General features: G+C 58.1%; 1 protein-coding gene across 1 annotated transcript in view; it reads left to right on the forward strand.

Annotated features, from left to right (window-relative positions):
- Nek6 (NIMA related kinase 6) overlaps positions 1 to 18,543 on the forward strand; it is a 37,594-nt gene that overhangs the window by 14,135 nt on the left and 4,916 nt on the right. The window contains exons 3-8 of the mRNA XM_010613508.3: positions 2,627 to 2,767; positions 3,896 to 3,958; positions 7,221 to 7,331; positions 9,270 to 9,378; positions 10,031 to 10,138; positions 15,680 to 15,774. Of these exons, the coding sequence (XP_010611810.1) occupies positions 2,627 to 2,767; positions 3,896 to 3,958; positions 7,221 to 7,331; positions 9,270 to 9,378; positions 10,031 to 10,138; positions 15,680 to 15,774 (627 nt within the window). The remainder of the gene's footprint in view (positions 1 to 2,626; positions 2,768 to 3,895; positions 3,959 to 7,220; positions 7,332 to 9,269; positions 9,379 to 10,030; positions 10,139 to 15,679; positions 15,775 to 18,543) is intronic.

The raw sequence follows: 18,543 nt of genomic DNA on the forward strand, positions 1-18,543 counted from the left end.
GTCACTGTGGTGTGAGCTTTTCCAGATCAGCCCCCAGCCACCCAGCAGTTTCGGGCCCCAAGATTCCTCAGCTGTGCCACCCAGAACCCCCAGGGGAACCTGCAGCCACTCCTCCTGTCCCCTGAGTTGATGTCCGGTCTGGGTCACAGCCACAGGGGCAAGAGTGTGCTCGTAGGAGGACGCAGCCGACAGGCCTGGCCTTGAGAGCAGAGGGCAGTGTGCTCTTTCTTCCCTTTCAGTTAGACCAGGGCTCGGGCCGAGTCGCCTGGTACCCAGACAGAGGCCACTGGGGACAGGGCTCCTATCCCAGAGCTCCAGAGCGCCCTTCCTCTAATTAAGCAGGATGGGTTGTGACAGGAAATGCAAACCCCAGTCATCCACATGCAGATGCTTGGCCACAGCCCAGCCCACCCGGAGCTGCAGAACTGGGAACTGGGCAGAGTGATCGCTGGGGACTCCAGGGACCCTCCTTCTCCTCACAGGGAGAAGCCTGGTGCCCCAGAGCAAGGACCCTCAGAGATCACATCTTCTAAGTGCTGTACTAGGAGGGAAACTAAGGCTTGGGAGAGGAGGGACCCTAGGCCCCATCCCTTACTACGAAGGAGCACAGACAGCTCTAGATCAGGCGGGAAGTTCAAGGCCTCCCTGCCCTGGGCAGCTGGCTGTGTGTTCCTCAGTGTCCTCATTAACAAACCTGGCTGAGTGGCCTTGGCTTCTGTGCTGTGAGGAGATTTCAGTCACTCACATGCATCGTGTCGTCATTTCTATGAATGCGAGGGCTCCTCCTGTTGAGAAGCCACCTTGGCTTTTCCTGAGGGTGTGGCTTCAGGTGCAGCCCTGGAGGTGAGGAGGCCTGGACAGAGTCCCGCTGGACGCCAGGCTGTTGGAGCACATCCCACTGTTTCATTCAATGCACACTCCTAGAGCACTGTGCAGCAGCACAGGGGACGCACGCGTTGGGGACCTAGCAAGGGGCCTCTGCCACAGAAACCCATGGTCAGGCATGGAGCGGCTTAAGGAGCGGTGGAACAGGAGGTGGCCCACTGTGGGGTGCTGGAACAGAGGTGGAGGAGGACCTGAGTTGAGGGCACCCTGTGCAGGCCAAGGGGCACAGCTGCCCAGGCCCTCAGTCTCAGGCCCGAGCTGTGCTGTGCCATCACATGCTGAGGGATCTGGAGGAGATCCCTGCCTCCCCTCTAAGCCTCAGTTTCCTGAAGTGGGCCAGTCAGAGGAGCCTGCAGGGTGGAGCAGGGCTGTGCTCGGTAATGTTTGCGCCCCTTGGGCAGGTGCTCATGTGTCTGGAGGGGAATTGTGGTACAGAAGAGCTCATATAGCAGGGTATACTGGTGCACACCTGTAATCCCAGCACTTGAGAGGCTGAGGCAGGAGGATCGCTCCGCTCAGGGCTCACTGGTTCAAATGTCTGTGTTCCAGGTGTTGCGGGGGGTACTCCTGAACGCAGCCCTCTGTCTGGGTCTTTCAGTCATTTGGAAGCAGATCTGGGCCTAGGTTTAGAAGCTACATTTTCACTTTTAAAAGTTTAGCTGCTTAGCTAGGCATAGTGGTGAATACCTGTAATCCCAGCACTCTAGGAGGCTGAGACAGAAGGATTACAAGTTCAAGACCAGCCTGGGCAACTTAGTGATTTAGTGAGACCCTGTTTCAAAATAAACAACAACAATAAAGAAGAAATTTTAAGCGGGGATGGGGGTGTGCTGGGGATGTTAGCTTAGCGTGAAGGCCCTGGGTTCAATACAGTGCCGACCCCACTCTGCTAACACATTTCTACACACTGTAAGGGACCTAGTCTCTGTCCTTATGTCACCATCTGTCAGGGGACACCATCCCCACCGACAGCGATTCCCTGCCCCACAGGGGGCTGTGGCAGGAGGGTGGGTGAGCCTCTGCCCAGAACCAGGCAGGGCTGGCTCCTCCAGACCTCAGTTTCCACACTGATCAAACAGAGACCTCCCAGGACCCCTCCAGCTAGCAGGAGGTGTGGGCAGACAGAGGCGGGTCCTCTCTCTTCTTCTCCCGCCCAGGCCTGGCATGAGCCCCGCCCTTTCCGAAAGAGCAGCTCCTCACACCCTGTGGGGCACCTGCTGGCCCTGCAGTCACTGAGAAGTCTCTGGTTTCTTCCTGTCCTCTTCTGAGGGCTCGGAGATGAAAGGCTGCAGATCTGAGCCTCGGTTTCCCCTTTGAGATGGAGACCAGTTGCCCCAGGAGGGGAACTTGGGGTTGGGGCCATGGGGCTGTGGGATCAGGGCAAGCCTGGTGCTGTATCCTGACAGCCTCCCACACAGGCCTGGCCCTGCCCGACCTGGTATCTCCAGGGATGAGCGGGGCGACCAGGCCCTGGGCCCCAGAGCCAGCCTGGGGAAGAGTCATCAGATGATCCAGAGGATGCCTTCACGCAGTGGGGAGATGAGCAGCTTCCCTGCTTCTCCGGTGTGCGGCAGGGTTGTTGAGAACAGTTGGGCGGTGGGAAAAGCCCCAAGGAGGCTCTGATCCGGGGCTGCCAGGCAGAGTCGCTCCTTCACTGTTGAGGGTCCTTGAGGTCCCTGGCTGCCCAGGACCAGGCCCTAGAATCCAGCCCCCTGGTCACCAGTGCCCTTGTCCCCCACAGAGGCACCTGAGCACCCTGACTTTCCGCTGCTCACTGGCCGACTTCCAGATCGAGAAGAAGATAGGCCGAGGACAGTTCAGTGAGGTCTACAAGGCCACCTGCCTCCTGGATGGGAAGACGGTGGCTCTGAAGAAGGTGCAGGTAAGCCCACAACCCATGGGTCAAGCTGCATTGAAGGCGCTGGCTCCTGCCCCTGGCCAGAGCCCCGTACGCCATAACTGGGAAGTTAGAAGCAGCTCCCCAGCTGTGGAGAGACCCAGCAGACACAGGTTTAGGGAAGCTCATTGTAAACCAGAAAAAAAGCCAGCTGTGGTGGCACATGCCTGTAATCCCAGCACTCGGGAGGCTGAGACAGGAGAGTAGCATGAGTTGAGGCCAACTTGAACTGCATAGCAAGACTTTTGTCTCAAAAACAACAGCAACAACAGAAGCATGCATTGGGCACCTGTTGTGTCCTGGGTCACGCTGGGAGTTCATGGAACCTTGACAGTAGCGCCCTAGGTGGGAGTCATTGTCCCACCCTCCAGAGGAGGAAGTCATTGTAGACGCAACACCTCCCAGGCTGCAGAGTGAGATTCAGAGGTGCCTGACCACCCCTGTGCCTGCACTCACCCCACGCTCTGGGCTCCGGGCATCTCCCTCACCCTCCCTGTCCTTCCTAACTGGAGTCAGGATGGGAACACCATCAAGTCCTCCCACGCGTTCCTGGGCCTGGATTTGCTCCTTTGTCTTTACAGAGTGGGGTGAACAGGCTGGGCAGAGTCAGTCACGGGATGTGGGGGAAGAAAGCCACGCGTGTCCCTGTGGATCCGTACCACCTATGTGTGCCTCACCGAGTTCCAGGGCCTGTGCCCCACTCTGATCTCCCAGGAGCTCCCTGGCTCTGTCTTGCTTCTTTGGGGCCATGATGGGGCTGCAGTGTCTGCCTTCGGTCCACACCCGCAAGTCAGGGGCTGGGCGGACGCAGATCTGAGTGTTGCACCCACTCTAACGGGGCTCACACGATGGCACCATGAGGTCAGACTGGTGGCCTCAGTGAGTCGGGGGATCTTCTGGGCTTCGGTCCCCTCCTCTGTGAGTTGGGTACAGTCCCTCCTGTGTCGTCATGTGGTCACTGGGTTCAGAGTAATGCTGTTAAGGCAGAGCCAGCCTCACAGTGGGCACTCGGAAAGTGGGAACTCGTTCTCACTGGAGTCACCTGAGAGGAGAGGCAGAGCCAGGACCCTTGGGTGCTGGTTTTAACCACTGTGTCTCTTCCTTCTGCCCAAGATCTTTGAGATGATGGATGCCAAGGCCAGGCAGGACTGTGTCAAAGAGATCGGCCTTCTGAAGGTAAGTGGTACAGGTGGGCAGGAGCTCTTGCTGGGCATCTGGACAGTGCCAGGGCCCATAGTGCGCATTGCTGTGTGGCCGCAGCCTTCACACACCTCCCCAGAGATCACAGCCCTGGGCTGGGCTGCTCTGTCCCGGGAACTCCTCTCTACCTACCGAGGTTTGGTTTCTCCCTGGGGTCTCAGCAGTGATGGAGGAGCCGAGAGGGGAAGAAATTCAGGCTTTGGAGGTGCAGGAGCCTGAGTTCATTTCCAAGCTGTGTGACCTTCAGTAGTGACAACCTCCCTGAGCCTGTTTGCCCAGTGGTGAGACAACTTGTTTCACAGGGTGGAACAGATCAAATAAATCACGCCTGACATCTCCAGCCAGATGCACACTCAGGACGGCCCACTTGAATGTGGAAACAGACAGGAGCCAGGTTTGAACCCAGCACCATAAGAAGAGGGTGTGAAGACCACAGGTCCGGGCACCTGAGTTTAGCGCATTGCTTGGGGGCTGCAGGAGCTCCGTCCACGGCAGCCCAGGCCGTGGCTGTCGTAGCCTCTGCCTGCCACACCAGCCTCTTCCCAGAGTGCTACTCCTGCTCCCAGACTGCTCTGGGACGTCAACAGGATGTGCAGGGCTCGAGGTGCTTCCTGCAAAACACAGGGAGATGTGGCTCTTGAGGGGCCCCTGGCCGATGTTGTTCATGTTGTTTGTGCCAAGAGCCCCCAAACCCGGAACTTCCCAAAGCAGGGGCTGGCCAGCACGGAATGGCATGTGTCAGCCTGCTTTCTGAGCGCCACTGAGTTCTGGACATGGGTGCCACCTGCAGGGAATACAGACCACAGACAGATGCGTGCATTCGGGGTTACATCTGGGCGGGCAGTGACTATTTACTTTGAGAGAGAATCTCACTATGTAGCATAGGCTGACCTTGAACTTGCTACATAGCCCATGCTGGCTTTGAACTCATGATCCTCCTGCCTCAGCCTCCTAAGAGCCAAGATTATGGGCAAGCACAGCCTTGCTTAGCAGGAGCCATGGTTTAGAGAGCAAAGAAAGGGGGAATCCTTCATCCATGGGCCCAGCCTCCCTCCACTCCTCTGGCCTTCTGTCCATCCCTCTGCACCCAGACAAAACCCAACCATATTGCATTTTGGAGCACTTTCTGTGTCCTTCTCCCAAGCCTGTCCTCTCCTGGACCCTCTGGGCTCACCAAGAGGCTGTGTGAAGTGGAGGCTGTGTGGACGAGGCTGTAGGCTCAGCCTGTGCCTGTCTCCACCTTGCTGTGCGCCTGCAGCCAACCTTTCCCCTCCCTGGGCCTTGGGGATTTGGCCCCGTTGACCTTGGGGGCCCCTTTTTCCTGAGGCTTTGTGGACTGACAGGGTGTTTGGGGAGCTAAACAGCCTGGCCTCAGACCTGCCAGGTCAGGGTAAGGAGCTTCCTGTGCTGCCCCAGGGGCCAGGGCTTGAAACCTCCTAATTCCCCTCTCTAATTTTTTTCAAAGTTGTTTGAGAAACCACGGTGTCAGGGTGAGTTTGGGGGAATCCCCTGAGAGGGTGCAAGGATCCCAGGAAGTAATGAAGCTGAGTCAAAGGAGAAGGGAAAGGAGCAGGGTCCTGATTTATCTATCACCGCAGCAACATGCCCGCACTGTGGGAGGCACTTTAGGGATTTTAAGACTTCATTGCTCTCGTAAGTGACAGACATCTACTAACCGTCATGTGCACCGAAGGCCAATGCTGGGTTAGCCAATGTTACCTCCCAGGCAACCTTCTAGAAACAAAACCAGGACCACCAGGCCAATTCAGCAGACAAAAGAAAGACTTTGCACACAGGGCGCTGGAAAACAGGGCATCCTCAGTGGAGAGAGGTGAGCTTCACGCTACACACGAAGCTTCATTTGAAATGGGTCACAGGGGAAACGTCAAAGCTAAAGCTACGATGTGAAGACTGGAGCAGAAAACCGGGGGCCATGCCTGGCATGGGGGTGCACACCTGTGCTCCCAGAGCCGGCCTGGGCTACTTAGTGAGTTCAAGGCCAGCCTGCGTTACTCAGCGAGACCCTACTAATAACCAGAAAAGAAAGAAAGCAAGGGACTCTTCTTAACCTTAGGGTAATCGCAGGTGTCTTAGGCAGGACACAAAGAACATTATCAACCACAAAGAGAAAAATGATCGGTTAGACGTCATCAAAAGGAATAGTTTGCATTTATCACACCCATCATCCAAAGGTGAAAAGGCAAGATGGGAAGACAGCCGCGGCACCTTGTCTGACAAGGGATGTGTTCATAATGTACCCCTACAGATCTACAGCACTGTAGAGATAAAACTCAGTGAGAGGCTCCTCCTGTCCCGCTCTGCTCACCCCCAGCTCCCAGGAACATTCACGAAGATAGTCACAAGTACCTGCTAGAGCCCTGCTTGGGCTGGGTATTGGTGGCACTGGCCTCCCTCGGTGGGTACTCCTCTCCCTTACTCAGGTGAGCCAGGCACTGCAGGCAGGAGTGCACAGTAGCTCAGGAGAGGACGAGGGCACAGACCCTGCCCTGGGGTAGTTAAGTCCAGAATGGACTTAAAATCCAAGTGTGCGGGCCACAGTGACACATTGCAGTGGGGGTGGACTCGAGGGGTGGCAGGAGAGGAGGTGGAGGGGCAGGGGCAGGCTGTGCACAGGGGCCGGGCCACCTGGAGACGTGTTGACACCTCCTAACCACAGGGGCTTGGCTGGAGCTGGGGCCTGCGTGCTCCAGCAGGCTGTGGGTGCTGGGACACAGCAGGGTCAGCCTGGGGAAGCTGGCTTGAGTTTGGGCCAACGACGGAGGCCACCTCTGGTCCCTGGGGACCTTGGTGGGGGGCAGTGCCCCCCGGGCCTTGGTCGAAGAAGGAAGGAATGAAAGGAGGATCACGTGGCTCTGTGATCCCCCAGACCCCTCCTCTTTGTAGAATCTGGGAAGGGACGCACTAGACGCATATCCAGGCTGTGAGTGTGGTAGGGACAGGGCTGACCGCACGGGGCAGGGTCCTTCGGGTCCCGCTTAGCTCTGGAGGGTGCCGTTATCCACTTCCTCTGCTCCTCAGGCCTCTTGCTCTTCAGAACATCATGCCCATTTCTCAGGCAAAGAAACAGACTTATAGATAGCAAGCAGCTTTCATAACTACACCCCACACCTGCCTCCCAGCACACGCTGGCCCTGGGCATCCTGAGGCTCCTGGGCAGGTGCTGCTGGGCTGGTCCGTCTGCCGCTGGTCCACTTTTCTGTCTGTCTCTCCTGCACAGCAACTGAACCACCCGAACATCATCAAGTATCTGGATTCGTTCATTGAGGACAGTGAGCTGAACATTGTGCTAGAGCTGGCCGACGCGGGCGACCTCTCGCAGATGATCAAGGTGGGGTGTCTGGAGCAGGCGAGCCCATCGGCTGAGTCCCAGCCTCGTTGCTGGGGTCCCATTGCCTTCCTGTCGACCCAGCAGGGGCCACCCACCCCTCGAGAGAGCCTGCACAGGCTTCTCCCCGCCGGTCCCAGCCCAGGGATCCCGAGAAGTGTTACAGGCTGCCTCACGTGCAGAAGGGAGGACAGCCCAGGGAGGTTAAGAGACCTGCCGGCCACTGTCCCCAACACGGGGAAGGAGCCATACCTACGCCCAGGTCACTTTCCCTGGCCTGGGACCATTCAGTGGACGTCGCCCCCAGAGTGACCCCCCAGCCCTAGGACAGAACCTGCGTTTCCACTCAGTGGCCGCTGCCTAGGGTCATCACTCCCAGGTGGGGCCCTGCTGTGTTCCCACCCCCCCAGGGCCCAGGAGCAGCTCCCAGTGAGCCTGGCAGCAGGACCATGACCTTCCACCCCTACCCCGGTTCTGTCCCCAAGGCAACCCCTGCCGCTTCAGCCCCTGCCTGTTCCAGCCGTGCCTGGAAACAGCCAGACGTGGATTCTCTGTCTTCCCGGCAGGCACTGGGGACTGAGCAATCGTTCGGCACTTGCTCTTCCAAAATCTGGCCCCTAGGAATACAGCGTCGCTGGGAAGTGGCATTGCCCGAGCTGTTATCACCTGCTTTTATATTTCCGTTGACATATTAATGCATTTGCAGGGATGTTAATCTCCGCAGAGCTCCCGGTGGGAGCAGATGTGCTATATCATGCCCCCTCCCCACTGGTTTCTCCTTTCCATGTCTTTCTGTCGCTGCACACACATGCACCACCCTCCCGGCAGGCCAGCCCCGTGCCCAGGCCTGGAGGGCGCTGTCCTTGGGGAGCCCCGATTCCCACAGGAAGACAGACCTGTGAACAAGCCCAAGTGCGGGGCTGGGGAAGTGCTCTTCTGGGAAGAGGTGATCCCGAGCAGTGACCAAAGATGCATGCCTGCCCTGACGCAGCCCCATCAGACACATGTGGATGACCTGGGCAGCGCCTGTGCCTTGGTGTCCCCGTCTGTACCACACCAGCACAGTGTGCAGTGCTAGGAATCCAGATGGCTCTGGGACCCCAAGGAACCGAGGCTTTGCCAGGGCCCCTGCTAGGCTGTCCTGCTGGCCTTGAACTTGCTGCAGCCCCAGGGGCCGAGGAGCACCACCACAGCCTAGGTGCCGCATTATTTACGAGGCATGGTAACACCGGCGCTGAGCTGCCTTTACACCCAGAACCCACCAGAGACTCTGCGACTTCCCGCTAAATGTCAGGCAGTGCTTAGAGGATGTGACATTTAGAAAGTCACCACTCGGCTGTGCGTGTGCCCGCATAAACACAGTAATGAGGACTGAGTAACATCACAGCGTAAACTTCACCTGCCCAGCCCCCCTCGGGGCCTGGCATGGCCCAGGGTGCCAGGATGGTTCATCCCTGAGGCCCCCGCAAGGCCAGGTTTTACTTCCTGAAACAGCCAGACTGGATCCCAACTCCGGGGCTCAGCTGCTCAGCCTCTGGCCCACTTCTGAACCTCTCTGAGCTCCGTCTGTCCTTCCCACCGCTTCCTAGGGTTATCAGATGTAGCCAAAGAGCTGGGGCTTTCTCGGCAGCAAGCCTGGCCCTCGACACCTTGCTGGGTGGCCCTCACTGTCTCCTCTGTCAGGTGCCCCCAGTCCTGCCCGCTGTGGGCCCAGCACGGTGGCTGCACCTGGCACAGGTGGCGCAGTCCCTCGTCCCCACGCTGCTCCTCACCGGACAGGCGGCTGCTCTGGGAGGGACCCCTGGCACCTCCCAAGTCTGGGCTGGGCCTGACCTGGGCCTGCACAGCCTCTCGGTTCAGGTCCCCAGAGAGGGAGGCATGGGCAGTGCCCTGCAGTACCTGCCTGGAGGCCGCTTGCTCAGTCCCACCCTGTGCCCGCAGTACTTCAAGAAGCAGCAGCGGCTCATCCCCGAGAGGACCGTGTGGAAGTACTTCGTGCAGCTGTGCAGTGCTGTGGAGCACATGCATTCCCGCCGCATCATGCACCGAGGTACGCACCTGCACTGGGGGCACAGGACCCCAGCATGCAGCTGCCCCACCTCCGGGAAGGGGGCCACCCTCAGTGTCTCTAGCCCCCGGTTCCAGTGCTGCTGCCAGCTCTGCTCAGAAAAGCGAACTTTCATGTGGGCTTTGATGTCTGAGTAGGAGTTGGCCGGGCAGAGGACGTGAGACACTTAAAAAGGAGTATTTCCCAACCGTAGACGTCACCCCAAGTTGGGGAGCTCACTTCACTGATCTCTCCTTTTATCCCTGCACCTTCCTGTCACCTGTGTGTGAGGTGTTGCTCTAGTCACTGGGGTACAGCACATATCACCTCACTGATGGCTTTGTCACTGGTTACATAAATTTCCACTGAGAACCTGCTGTGTGTTGGGCACTATTCTAGGCACAGGGACGCAGCTGTGAAAAAGGGACAAGAACACAAACTCCCTGCCCTCCCAGACCTCACAGCAGTCCTGTGAGATAGCTGATGCTAGGTCCATTTTACAGGTGAACAGTGGTGCTGGGCAGAGCCTGGGAAGAGTCTCTGGGGAGGGCACTTTCCTTTGGGTCTGGACATAATCAGTAGGAGTTGGCTGTGCTGTCTCCTGAAAGGCCCTCCCCAGCATCTCCCTACACCAACCCCTCTCCTTCCTCTGCAGATATTAAGCCTGCCAACGTGTTCATCACGGCCACGGGCATCGTGAAGCTTGGTGACCTCGGCCTGGGCCGCTTCTTCAGCTCTGAGACCACGGCAGCACACTCTCTCGGTAAGAGGCCCGGTCTGTGCCTGGAGCCCTGCAGTCCTGGTGACTGTGCCGTGAGATGGGCACACTCCGTGTGGGCCCTTCAGCCACTTAGTGCAGGGAGATCTGTTTTTTGTTGTTGTTGTTTATTTGAGAAAGGGTCTTTCCATGTAGTCCAGGCTGGCCTCAAGCTCACGGGGGTCCTCCTGCCTCAGCCTCCTGAGTGCTGGGATTACAGGTGAACACCATCACACCTGGCCAGAAATGCCTCTTTGAGGCCAGAATTTGCTCATCTTCTCAGAACAGACTCAAGGAGAAGAATCAGGCTGGAGCAGCTCGTGGCTTTGCCCGTCCCCAGCCCCAGGGAGGCCAGCAGGCTGTGTCCGTGGTCTCCTATGCTACTGCCCTGTCTTCCCTGGCTCTCTATGCTCCCCCAAGGGTCCATTCCCATTCCTCCTAGGTGGACATTTGAACTGGCTCCTGCTTTTTTGGGTTTTGAGACTGTAGATCCAGTTGTCTACTCAGCAGTAGTGACCTCGTAGCTGGACTGCGGCTGGGGGTGAACAGGAACTGGTGGGACAGGTGGTAGGGACAGGGGCTGGGTGAGGGACCAGGCTGAGCAGTGGCTGGGTGTGGCCAGAAAGGTGGGCAGGGCCCTGAGTGCCGAGCTTAGTGGACTGAGCAGGCCTGACTGTTCAAGGAAGGCGGAGGGGCGAGGCCCAGGGAGCGACCCGTCCTGCAGAAGCCATGGCCGTGAGTCCTGGTGCCTGGTACACAACAGCACGAGACTGGGGATGGTGATTAGGATACAGGAGCCAGCCCCTGTGGGACTGGAAGTAGGGTCTCCTGTGTGGTCACAGGGTGGGCGAGGGTTCCCAGAGACCCCACTTCCCCAGAGCCAGTTCATAGCAGCCCTGTGCCGCCCAGCTCTGGGCAGACACATCCCCGGGCAACAGGAGGGAGCCCCATGGCTCAGACCGGGGTGTCGCTGTCCCCCGACACCTGGGTGCCTGTGGCAGGCTGTGTGTACCAGCAGCGTCTCCCTCCTGTGGAAACCGCCACTGCTCATTCCTGTCTCACGTCTCATGACCCCTTAGACTCAGCAGAGGGCACACACTTAGGAGCGAAGTCCAAGCCGCTCCTGGCCATGGAAGAGGACGGTGTCCCTGTCCAAGCCTGGGGACGCCTGGCCAGGCGCCTCCTTTGGCTGCAGCAGGAAGGATGTGCAAGGACCGTCTGTCCCTGGGGCTTTAGGCTGCTCCATTCTTTGGTAGCCCTTGGGGTCCATGGGGTCTTGAATCTGAAGCCCAGGAGCTGGAGTGACTTCTACAAGGTCACAAGGGTCTGAGGCAGGACAGGAACTCGAGCGACTCAGGCCAGAGCCCATGGTTGTTCCAGAGGCTGGGCTGGGGGCCTCAGAAAATGACGTTAGTGCCTGTCTGGGGTTCATCTGGGAACTCTGGCTGTTGACTGTCACTGAAAGGAAACTTTGTCTTTCCCAGCCCTTTCTGACACTCTTCTTCTAAAAAAAGTGTTTTGGTTATTGGATTGTTTACCTAGCTGTGGTTTTTTTGGGTTTTGTGTTTTGGGGGTTTTTGGTTTCTTTTTTGCAGTGCTGGGGGTCAACCCAGGACCTTGCACAAGCGTGCTGCAGCCCTACCCTCCTGCTGGCTTCGAGGAGGCCAGAGCTTGGGGGGGCTGTCAGAGGGGAGTGTGGCGCTGCCTCCTGGGCACCGTCACTCAGGCCTGAGCCCCACCGTCACGCTGCAAAGACAGGCACTCCGTCAGAGCCAGTTAGGATCACATCATTAGGGACAGGCGGAGATACAGGCTCCTCCGACAGTGCAGTTTCATCCACTTGGACTGGTGCACTTATTGTATTAATGAGAAGGAATTGGAACTTGGGAAAAGGCTGCCCCCGGAAGCCAGGCTTTTCCCGAGGCCTCGGCATGGCCAACCAGGTCACATGATGAATGGATGGAGCCCTCACGGAGACTGTCCCCACCCTGGGCCGTGTGCCCAGCGTCTGAGACACCACTGAGCTAGGGCCTGCATAGTGTCTTTGCCAGGCCCCGTGGGATGGACGTGTTCGGGGAGCCAATGGCCTGTCTGCGCCACCAGGGCTCCGTGCTGATAACAGCGCCCAGCTGCAGCCTAGAAACCAGAAGTCTGTGTGCAGTGAGGTTCTGCTGACAGCTGGCTGAGTCCTTCACACACACCAGCTTGGGCTAGAGATTGAACTGATAGCTGTTGTAAGGTGACTTGGAGGGGACATGGGGCGGGGCCCTGAATTCACACCTTGTCAGTGGAGTGAACTATGTATTCGTGTGTGGTGTGCACCTACTACGTGCTGATGCCTTGGCGGCAGCCGGTTACCCCAACAGCCACCTCATCTCCGAAGGCTGCTGGCCCAGGAGCTAGGCTTATGCAAATCCCATCTCCGCCTCCTCCTGCCTCTGTATTTGCTAACACGAGGCTGGCATGAAAGGGCATTAGTCAGTGCCATGGTCGGGCTGACAGGTGCGGTACCCAGCAGTGGCAGAGCGGCTGCCTCAGCGTCAGGAATAGGAGCCGTAATTAGAGCGCGGAACAGAATGAGCGTCAGACGAATTACCAGGCAGCAGATCATATTTGTCAGGAAGGATTGCATACATAAAAATTAAGTGACAGTACACGCCGGCGTAATGAAAGAAAAATGAAAGATTTGCCTATACACAGCTCACAAGCTACAAGCAAGTGTCTCGCTCCGAGCAATGGCAGCAGCTGCAAGACAAATTGTGGGGCTGGAGAGCAGAAGGGCAGGCCCTGCCATTCGTTCAGCAATACTGACAGGGCGGTGGCTGGCAGGCTGGGGTGGGACGGGAAGCCAGTGCACACCCACGGCCAGGCAGGGTGCCGCGTGGGTGCTCTGGGGCCCAGGGAGCCAGGGCTGTTGGGGGGCAGCCTGTCAGGGACCAGCTGTCAGCTTCCTTCTCCTGCGGAGCTGTCTAGCCCCGGGCTGGGCACAGGGGACATGCAGCTCTGCAGCCTTCCTTGTGTTCGGCAGTGACAGGCAGTGCTAGGTGGCCTGGTGAGGGGTCAGGTGGAGCCACTCCCACAGGCCCCCTGCACACAGGCAAGTGCTGCTCCCTCGGTGGCCACACCAGGCTGTGACATATCTGTCCTAGGTGCAACGAGTCCTCATAGCCAGACACCACCTGGGACGCATGTCACGAAGGCAGAGGCCTCTCGCTGCCCTGGCCCCATCCCAGCAGCCCAGACACCCAGCGACCATCCTCCTGTACGCTGGTGTCAATGGGCACACCTCGGCCCGAGGCACAGCCGTGGTTCTGAGCTGCTGACGCCTGGTGGGAGGTCACAGGAGGATGCACACAGCTGGCTACTCTGCCACCTTCCTGGCAATTTCAGGGGCCCAAACTGCTAGAAAGACAGGAGCTGCCACCGGAGTGGGGCGAGGAGGGTCTTAGGAGGCAGTGTGTGAGGAGTCAAGCTGATCTTATACTGCAAGGCAGGGCTCAGTCATTCGTTGAATCGTTCACTCATCACTCAGCAGTGACTTTTGCTGGGTCTGGTGCTCCTTCCGGAGAAGGCTGACCTGGCCTCCGTCCTAGGCAACCTCCTGCCATGGAGGAAACCAAGGTACTTGTCACCGGGATCCCAAACACAGCTCTGATCACCACTGCCCGAGTCCCAGAGAGAGAACACGCTTCCGAGGGGAGGGCACTGTTGTGTGGATTCGGAGGCGGGCTGGGGCTGGGGCAGGGTGTCCGAGCTCCTTCAGGGAGCGCCTGATATGGCCATGCCCACTGGCTCCAGCTCTGAGTCTTGCCCTTGGCTCCTATGGAGGGACCAGTGCCTAGCAGGGGCACCCAGCTGGGACCCCTTCCTGGCGCACGGATGCCACAGCTCATTTCCGCAGCCCATTTCAAAAGCGCCATTCAGGGAAGGGGCAGCTTGCAGACACCAGCCTCTCCTTCAGTGAAATCCACCTTTTTCATATCTAATGAACATGTTTCCAGCGCCGTGAGCATTTCAAAACACAGCAAAGTTTGTTTTGACAGGAGCAGCACATCCGGGAAGGGAAGCAGGCGCTTTAATCAGCTTCCCCCTCTGAGGCCCCGCCTCCTCCTCTCATATCTGCTGGGTTTGAAATCGTGTGTTCTGGGTACAGACTGGAGAAGAAGGTCAGGGTGTGCAAGGCTCCTCTCTCCTATGTGCAGCCGTATCCCCCGCTGCGAGGAGGGACTCGGGCCTGGGTGGCGCAAGCTCTGTGCATGGCGCCAGGCGAGCCGTGCTGCCCACAGAGGTGCCCAGGCCGTGCCTTTGTCTGTGGAGACGCTGCCTCCTGCCAGCTTCTCCTATCTTCCCCGGAGTCCCTGCTTCCCTGGGGGCTGCAGATGCATCCTCAGTGGCCCGCTGCAAGCTCAGGGTTTCTTTGAAGTCTCTTGTTTCATCTTGAAAACTCACGCAAGTTGTACATTGTGCTCCATCGCGCCTGAGCATTTGTTGCTGGTAGAAAACCCAGCTGTTCGCGGCTTAGGCCCAGGCAAAGCTGGCATAGCGGGGAAGACATCACACCCCCTTGGCACAAGTGGCAGGCACCCCTGGTGAGGAAGAGCACCCCACCTTACAATGCACCGACTCAGGGGGCAGCTGGGGTGGAGAATGTGCCAGGGGGTGGGGACCTGAGGACCCAGAGCTGGGTCAGTGTGAGCCAAACCTCCCGGAGTTAACACTTTGTAGTGCGCCAGGGTCTGTCCCAGAGGTGTCTTCTGCGCGACTGACATCTGCCCTGAGGATCCCAGTACCAGCCAAGAGCCTGTGCTCTGGCTGTGACCCTCACCTGCTCGCTCCACGTGGCAGTGGGTTCACTTCTGATCTCTCCTGGTGGGGGTAGAAGGTGCCACTCCGCCTGCCCTGTTGGGCCCTCGTACCCAGACAGATTCTCTCCTGCCTTCTGACTTGGGAGGAACTGACGTTCCTTGTTTTAACAAAAGCTTCTCTTTTATGGTTAGTGCCTTCCCTGTCCTGCTTGAAAACTCTTAGGCGACCCCAAGACAGGACCAGAGCTGGCTGTGGAAAGTAACTAAGTGTTCACTTTCTGGGGCTTCTGGACCTTGGGTCAAACCTGCTCCTGCTGCTTCTACCTGAGCGCCCTCACCCCAGCTTCAGTTTCCCCATCTGTCAACTGAGGGCTGTCCGTTACGCGAGTGAGGCTGTGTGGAAGGCTTGCTCCGCATCATCAGCGTTGTTGCTGTCCTCTCCCTGTTGAGAGCTTGATCTAGACCCTTCCAGGTCAGGCCCCTTAAAGGAATCTGGTTACTTATTTCCATTCCCCACCCAGCTGCACCCTGATGCTCAGCTCTGGGTGGATCTTTGGAATCCACTTCCAGATCTGTAGCCTGGATGCCTCCAATCTGCCCGGCCGTCTCACCTGGAAGAGGACAGGACAGGCTGGAGGACAGGGCTGCCCAAAGACCAAGGCTGGTCTCCATCCTCCCCGAGCCCTGTGCGCCTGCCCCAGTCTGGGGCTGGGTCTAAGTCCCACCCCTTGCTGTGTTTCAGTTGGGACCCCGTACTACATGTCGCCAGAGAGGATCCACGAGAACGGCTACAACTTCAAGTCTGACATCTGGTCCCTGGGCTGTCTGCTCTACGAGGTGAGCCTCTGACCCCCAGCTCCACGGCCTTTGGGGGGCACCACATGGGTAGGGCTCACTTTCCAGTTCAGGGGGACTGGAGCAGTACATGTCCACTGTGGGCACCAGGGCCATCCGGGACCCACCCTCGCCCCCACCCACGTGGCCTAGACAGTGACATCGCGCTGGGACTGGCTCATTCGTGGGCTGCTTGGATCTGGGAAGGGGACAGGCCAGAAGCAGACCAAGGGAGCATGGGCATGGGACCCAGCTGCCCAGACGACAAGTGCCTGCCTAAGCCCCTTTCCTGGTTTCCTTGGCAGCCACACCCACCCACTGATGATTTTGCTCGCTGCTCTTTATTTGTGATGTGTCAGGTCCAATCCAGGGTGCTGGGGACAGGAGAAGAATTAGGGCTGCCTTGTGCCTCTGAGTCACTTCCCCTCTGAAGGCATCCACATCTCGCAGAAGGCTGTACCCCTGCCCTGAACCATGAAAGGGGACACCAGAAAGCCGTTTCAGGGCTGGCAGACAGCTGGGCCGAGGAACAGCACCATGTCTCAGTGGACTTGGGCATGAGACAGCAGAAGTACACAGAGGCCACACCCATTTTGGCCACACTGGGATCCCATAGCCAGGGAAGTGGGAAGCACTGGTTATCCTTAGCTGTGAAGGGCAAACAACTAAGGCACCAACAGCAGGGAGACCACACTCTCCTGCCACCCTGGAAACCCAGTGCTGGGTGGCTGCAGCTCCAGAGTCCCCATCTGTAAAATGGGAGCAGTGGTTCCTGCCCTGCATTGTTGGAACCTTGATAATGAAATGACAGATAAGAGAGAGCTTCAGTTTTTATAACTAGAAACTTGATCATCTTTGCTTTCCCCGGAGCCCCTGTGGGTCGGCATGACATTGATCAGCTGAAAGGACCTCCCCATGAAGCCAGCATGGCTGGGGACGGTCTGTGACACTTCGACAGTGTCCAGGGCTGTGTAAATGTTGACATCCAGGAAGACTACTTTGCTTCCTGGGGACGGGCAGCTCTGACTGCAACCATATCTCATGCATCAGCCCAAGACGTGGCACCCCCGAACCATGCCACACAATGTGGCAGCCCTCGTGCCCAGAGGCTCTGGACAGTAGGATCTTCCCTCCCTTAGTGCCAGGTGGACACCGTGACGTCAAGCTGTGTTTCCTGTGAAGTTCAGACAGGTTCAGTGTCTTCGTAAGCCCTTGGCCCGGAGCTGCTAAGAACAGACATGTCCTTTCTCTGGGACTCTCAGAGCATCAGGTGTAGAAGATTGTAGAACACCTAGCTGGGATGCCCACTCGATGTCTGCCTCAGAGCGGGGGCGTGCAGAGCACAGCTCCCCCATCCTGTCTCTACCCAGTTTGGCTCCTGGGTGGACTGGGAGCCAGGAGTGGCTGAGCCAGGTGGGTGGGTGAGCCTGGCAGCAGACAGTGGGCACAGAATGCGGGAGGAAGTCACTGTCTTTATTTTTTATTTTTTGAAGTAGGGTTTAGCTGTGTGGTTCAGGCTGGCCTGGAGCTCCTGATCCTCCTTCCTCACAAGTGTGTGCCACTGTGCCCAGCCTCAGAAGTCAGTGACTTTAGCAAGAGGAGCAGAGAGATGAAAATCAGAACTGTCCTCAGCAGGGAGAACAGGAAAAACCCTGCCTGCCTCGGGTGCCTGTGTGTGGAGACACTGAGCACGGCCCAACAAGGCTGTCTCTCTAGCAACACACCGCCCTTAGCAGCAGGGGTCACTGGTCACACAGGGCCAGCCTGGGACTGGTGCCCATCACCCAAGATGAGCCGTGGGTCCAGGGTCTCTCTAGCCACCCTGCCATCCTGTCACATCAGCAGATAAATGGTGGCCGCCTCTGAGTGGGCATTGTCCTGCAGGGAAGGGACGGCTGTTCCAGGGCTCCCAAAGCCCAAGCCAGTGCCCTCAGCATAGGGGCAAGGAGAATGTGATTGTGAACTGGTGAGCGTGACTCACAGCTGTGTCACTGGGGGAGAGATGCGGTGGCGGGCAGGAGCCCAGCCTGCACCCACAGGGACCCAAGCTCCAATCCCAGTGCCATGCTCCACATGGCATGGGTCCCAGCCTGCCTGCGGTGAGGCAGAGGAGGCCATGGTATGGCATCTGCCTAGCCCAGAAGCACCCTCACCTCGTCCACGAGCACACTGACCCAGTGTAAGCTGAGTGTCTGGTGCTTGCTGCCTGCCTCTGGAGGCAAGGCTCTGGCAGCTTGCCATGTTTCTCATTTTGCGTTGGCCAGTGGGAAGCCACCCTGCAGCTCGGCTCCAGTCCCCAGGGAGGAGTCCCCTCTGTCCTCCTATCCTCATGTATATTATGCCTAGTCCAGATGATTTTGTTTTCCTTTTCTTTTTCCATTCTGTGTTTTCTATTTTCTGAAAGCTGTTTCTTGCCCTGTGTGAGCCATGGGGGTCCCTACACATAAAAACAGGCCAGCCAGGCTGGAGGAGCACTGTGTGCATCTCCTAGACTGCTGGGCAGCTGGCTCCTTTGCCCGAGAAACAGCCTTCATTGACACTTGAGCTGCCGCTGGGTAACCTGTGTCATGTCTGCCAAGGCAGTGGCCCCCTTAGTGGCTCCCACTCCCCCTACACAGGCTCCCGCTCTGCAGGGCTGATGGATCTGTTGGCAGTGCGTGGGGCAGTGCCATTCACAGCCAGGGGGACATCAGCCATGAGAAGTCAATGGAATCAATTGACTGCGTCCCCTGGGGTTGGACGTCCGACCTCATGGCTCCCGCTGGTGGCCCC

This window comes from Fukomys damarensis, unplaced genomic scaffold, assembly GCF_012274545.1.
Source record: "Fukomys damarensis isolate Sample0158 unplaced genomic scaffold, DMR_v1.0_HiC HiC_scaffold_36, whole genome shotgun sequence".
NCBI classification, from domain to species: domain Eukaryota; kingdom Metazoa; phylum Chordata; class Mammalia; order Rodentia; family Bathyergidae; genus Fukomys; species Fukomys damarensis.